At 42.5% G+C, this 4,424-nt stretch overlaps 2 protein-coding genes across 2 annotated transcripts in view; both read right to left on the reverse strand.

Moving 5' to 3' along the window:
• The window catches only part of tecpr2 (tectonin beta-propeller repeat containing 2), a 15,013-nt gene extending 10,682 nt beyond the window's left edge, over positions 1-4,331 (reverse strand). The window contains exons 1-6 of the mRNA XM_035673597.1: positions 4,014-4,331; positions 2,953-3,052; positions 1,675-1,815; positions 1,122-1,250; positions 874-1,005; positions 77-234 (exon numbers count right to left, since the gene is read on the reverse strand). Of these exons, the coding sequence (XP_035529490.1) occupies positions 77-234; positions 874-1,005; positions 1,122-1,250; positions 1,675-1,815; positions 2,953-3,033 (641 nt within the window). The 5' untranslated portion in view covers positions 3,034-3,052; positions 4,014-4,331. The remainder of the gene's footprint in view (positions 1-76; positions 235-873; positions 1,006-1,121; positions 1,251-1,674; positions 1,816-2,952; positions 3,053-4,013) is intronic.
• cinp (cyclin-dependent kinase 2 interacting protein) overlaps positions 4,010-4,424 on the reverse strand; it is a 1,420-nt gene continuing 1,005 nt past the window's right edge. Inside the window, exon 4 of the mRNA XM_035673598.1 lies at positions 4,010-4,203. Within this exon, the coding sequence (XP_035529491.1) occupies positions 4,010-4,203 (194 nt within the window). The remainder of the gene's footprint in view (positions 4,204-4,424) is intronic.

Here is a 4,424-nt window from a genome sequence, read left to right on the forward strand (position 1 = left end):
TCAATACTGTACAAATACTGTCAACATGTCGTATGTTCCAAGCGTGTTGTATGTCCCATGTATGTAGTATGTGTACCTCTTGCGGGGCTTGGTACCCAGCTGCTGGACTTCCTGTTTCTGAGTGCAGTACAGCAGAGATCTCTGCTGGGTTGAGACCAGCAGCACCTGGTGACTGTACTCCATCTGGACCACACCTGAGGACTCCTCCAACAGCAGCACAGGTTTACACACACCCTGCGCGCACACACACACACACACACACACAGTCAGGAAGGTGTGTTCAGTTATCTGAAGTTAACAGTTATCTGTCTGCTTTTGTTTTTGTTATTATTTTCTGCCATGTTGAAGACAAATGTGTGTTCAGCCAGTAGAGCACCAACTTAAGCCCACAACTGTTGAGTAAGGTTTCTGTTGAGGATGCTGAATCCATTTCTGACATTTTCAAAATACAAAATGCTGCACAGCAAAAAAACCTGAACAAATCTGGACATTCACACCAATTACATTGAGCTTTCTTAAATTGTACAATGCAGCTCCAATGAATATTAAGCATATAAATAACTCAAAATCTGAAAAACTAGTTTCAACGTCCAGTTTGTATTTAGTCAGAAATGGATTCAGCATCGTCAATAACCCCAAACCCTCTCCGATATTGTCCCAATCAGCCAATCAGCTGCTGAGATATCGTCCATATAGCTGATTATTGATACTAATGATGCTAATGATGCTAATTGTCCAACATATGCAGGTTAGCATCAGTCAGTGTAACAGCTGGAGACCCAGACTGAACAGTTCGTGCTGCTGTGTTGACTAAAAGTGATTCATCGAGAAAATAATCTGCAAATGAATTAGCTTTATGGTTGTGTTGTTTACCTGGTCCAGGTCCAGAGAGGAGAATACCACTCGTCCCTTATCGTCTCCAGAGAAAAGTTTCATCCCGTTGGTGCTCCACGCCAAAGACGTGACGGACCCTTTATGGAGGCCGACCACATCAAAACGCCTCAGCTGCACAGGAAGAGAGAGAAACAGTGGTTATAGAGGGCCGACAGAACCTGGGAGACGTGTTGGGGGTCAACAGCTCCTGCTGCACCTGTCTGAAACACACCTGGCGACCTTCTCACCTGTTTATTTCGACCAGGAAGTGGAGACACCAGCTGGAAGACTGCGACTCGACCAGACGCTGTTCCCACGGCAACCAGATCATCAAAACAGCTGAGCAGCTTCACAGCCGTGATCGCATCACTCTTTCCCTGTTACACACACACAGACACACACTGTAGCACAATGCATTCTGGGATACTGAGGACTTTTTCAGTAAGGACAGGAAGTTACGTTTCAAAAACCAACGTGTAATTTATTCAAATTCAACTTCACACAGCGTCCCACTGGTCCTACAGCTGACGTTGCTCCTGGTTTCTGTTTACGGATTAATCAACAGGTCAAACTGAAAGTGAGTTTTAAAAGCACCTTCTGCTGAAACACATGACAAACTACTTTAAAACACTGTGATTATAGACTGTAAAGTTTAAATTCAAAACAAAAACAGAAAATGTTCCCAGAATAATAGTTATGACATTAAGGAATAAAAAGTGACAGCCATATTAAGGACTGAACCAAGACCCAGCTGGACCTCCTGTAAAAACAGACGGAGCACCATAGAAGAAGAGCTCTGACCTCCAAACTGTACTTGTTCATATGTGCAAGGCGGCGACAGTACAGGTAGAGCATGCCGATGCTGCTGCCCACTGCCAGGAAGTCACTGCTGCTGTCCAGAGCCGTCAGGTAGACCAGGACGGACCTGAACCCACGCTGCACCTGCAGCAGAGAGAGAGGCAGGAGCCTTCATCATCAGCATCATCATGATCAATATTAACATCCTCATTAATATCAACATAATGTGTATTAATATTAACATTGTCAGGACAGGTGTCAAACTCATGATCCTTCATAAAAAGTTTTTTTTTTAAAGAAGTGATTTAAAAGTGATTAAATGATTCTGGAGTCCAGATCTGAGTGGTCCTGACTGTAGTCCTGAACCAGGACATAGGAGCAGCAGGGTCCTGCCGAGGATCTGAGACTGTTTCTGTAATGTAACAGTGACGTGCTTTAAAGGTAAAATCTTAAAATCCATCCTAAAACAAATACCATCTTTCTAGTATTTGGTTAAAGTTGAAGGTCTGAGATTGTTTTCTGACCGTGAAAACGATAAATTACAATAATCTACCTGAGACAAAATAAGAGTATGAATCAGCTTTTGGAGGTCAGGTGGAGAAAGAAAAGAAGAAAGGTCAGATATTATTCCCAGGTTGTCGACAGGGAGTTTTTGTAAAACAGCGACAGATTGAGAATGATTTCAGATTTGATTTCATTGAACGGGAGAACGTTTTGGGACATCCAGCACTTTATTTCTGACAGACAGGACAATGAAAACTTCTTTCTTCACTGTTTTTTTTAATGGGACATACAATCGCGTGTCATCTGCATAACGTTTAAATTGAGGTCATTTCACTGAGCAGCTGGTCTCCTGACTCACAGGACGACGCCCTTCTCGTCTCCATTCAATCTTTTTCTGATATTAGTTGTTCACTAGAATTCAAATTCTTCTTACTTTAGTTAATAAATGATTGAGTAGATAGCTATGCGTCTGTGGCTTCATCATCACCGACCTCTACGGTAAAAGTTATGACTGGTAAATAAGATCTTTTCAAGCTGATCCAGTGTTGAATGCTGGGTAAAAGATTCAGTATAGATAAGTAAATGCAATCAGCAGAGGAGTCGTAGTGTGGAGGAAGGTCACCAGTTTAATTTCATTACATTTGTTCTTTAGAAAATATTCCCAGATCATGTTACGGACTCTCTTCTTCTGCTCTCAGACTGGAGAATATGTGTCACCTACTGATTATCTCATGAACCAACTCCAAATCCTCCACCTGGTTGGGAACGGTTCAGTACCTTGGCTGGGATGGCGTTCAGCAGGTAGTAGAGTGGGCAGAACTCCCTCAGGACGGACGGCGGGGTCGGCTGGGCGGCCATGTTTCTGCCAAAGCTGGTCCTGAAAGTTTAAAACCTTCATTTAAAAACACATAAAATGAACCTGAGAAGAAGCTAATTTAAATAATCACACAGCTGCACTGAACTTACAGATTTCTAGCACTGTACTGTTCCCTTCTGCTATCATCTGCTGGTATACAATAACCTTTATTTCAATATAAGTTCAAGTAAATGATTTATTGGCTTCATTTACTCTATTTATTCCCTGAAGGCACAAACAGCTTAGACAACCATAAACAATTCAAACTCATTCATAAATGTGTTGTGTTCTGTAGTGAACATGTTTCAGCTCAACAGATAGGTAAAATGGTAAAATGTACGTTTTATTGAGTGAAGTTTGGTTTGACAATGAATGCTGATCAGCTGGAGAGAACTCTGCACAGTTTAAAGTTTCCTTGCTCTTTGTTCGACCACACAAACAGTGAAATGAGACATCAAGAGCTGCTGGGATTTCTTTAAGGTGACAGTATTGAGCATTGTACAACAGTAAAGGTTTAATGACTGAGCAGCAGATTCTCCTGCACTGCTCTGTCCTCACTGCAGCCACAGAGGGCGGCAGCGGACAGCGCCAACAAACCTTACCAGCTGATCTGTCACATCATTAAAACGCTGTTCGGTGGTCCAGACACCAACCGAATTAAACCGAACACATAACCGAAGTGAAATAAACCGAACAGCGTGCTCCGCAGTTCGTTCAGCCAATCTAAACTCAAGATCATTATTAAATTGAGCATTTGTTTAAGGGGGTTTGGTGTGACGCTATATCTACGGGAGGTGACGGCGGGTTAGCTCAGCAGGCTGCTCTGAAATCTGACAGCTAACGTCCCCAACAACAACAGAATGTCAACAAACAAACAAACAAACAAACAAACAAACAAACAAACAGCATGTTATTTACTGAGTTGTCTTGTCTCGCCTAGCTAGCGTTCTGTTAGCAGGGCATGCTAACGTTAGCCTCTTACTCTGAGTCACAGCGGTGTTGCAGCAGCAGATGTTGTTCCAGATGTTGTTCCAGATGTTGTTCCAGTTGTTTTAATGGCAGCTGGGTGTCACAGCGCGGAGAGGAGACATCGCCCTGTTTACTGCCTCCATCCTCATCACACTGACCGCTGGCAACAAACAGCGCCACCTGCCGACAGAGCCACAGACCGTCTGTAGTCTGACAGGATCAATAATCACTGATCACTTATCGATCTCCATCTGCAGCCTCACGATGCTTCCATTGATATATTTATTAATAAGTGACAGGAAGCGGAAACTCAGTGACTGCTGGTCGAAAACCCGGAAACTGGATCTGACCTTCCGGTTTAAAGCTACTGTATATAAATATTATATATAAATATTATATATAATATATTATAAATATAAATATA

Source organism: Morone saxatilis, unplaced genomic scaffold (assembly GCF_004916995.1).
Source record: "Morone saxatilis isolate NCDOM2014 unplaced genomic scaffold, NCSU_SB_2.0 Contig3, whole genome shotgun sequence".
Lineage (NCBI taxonomy): Eukaryota > Metazoa > Chordata > Actinopteri > Moronidae > Morone > Morone saxatilis.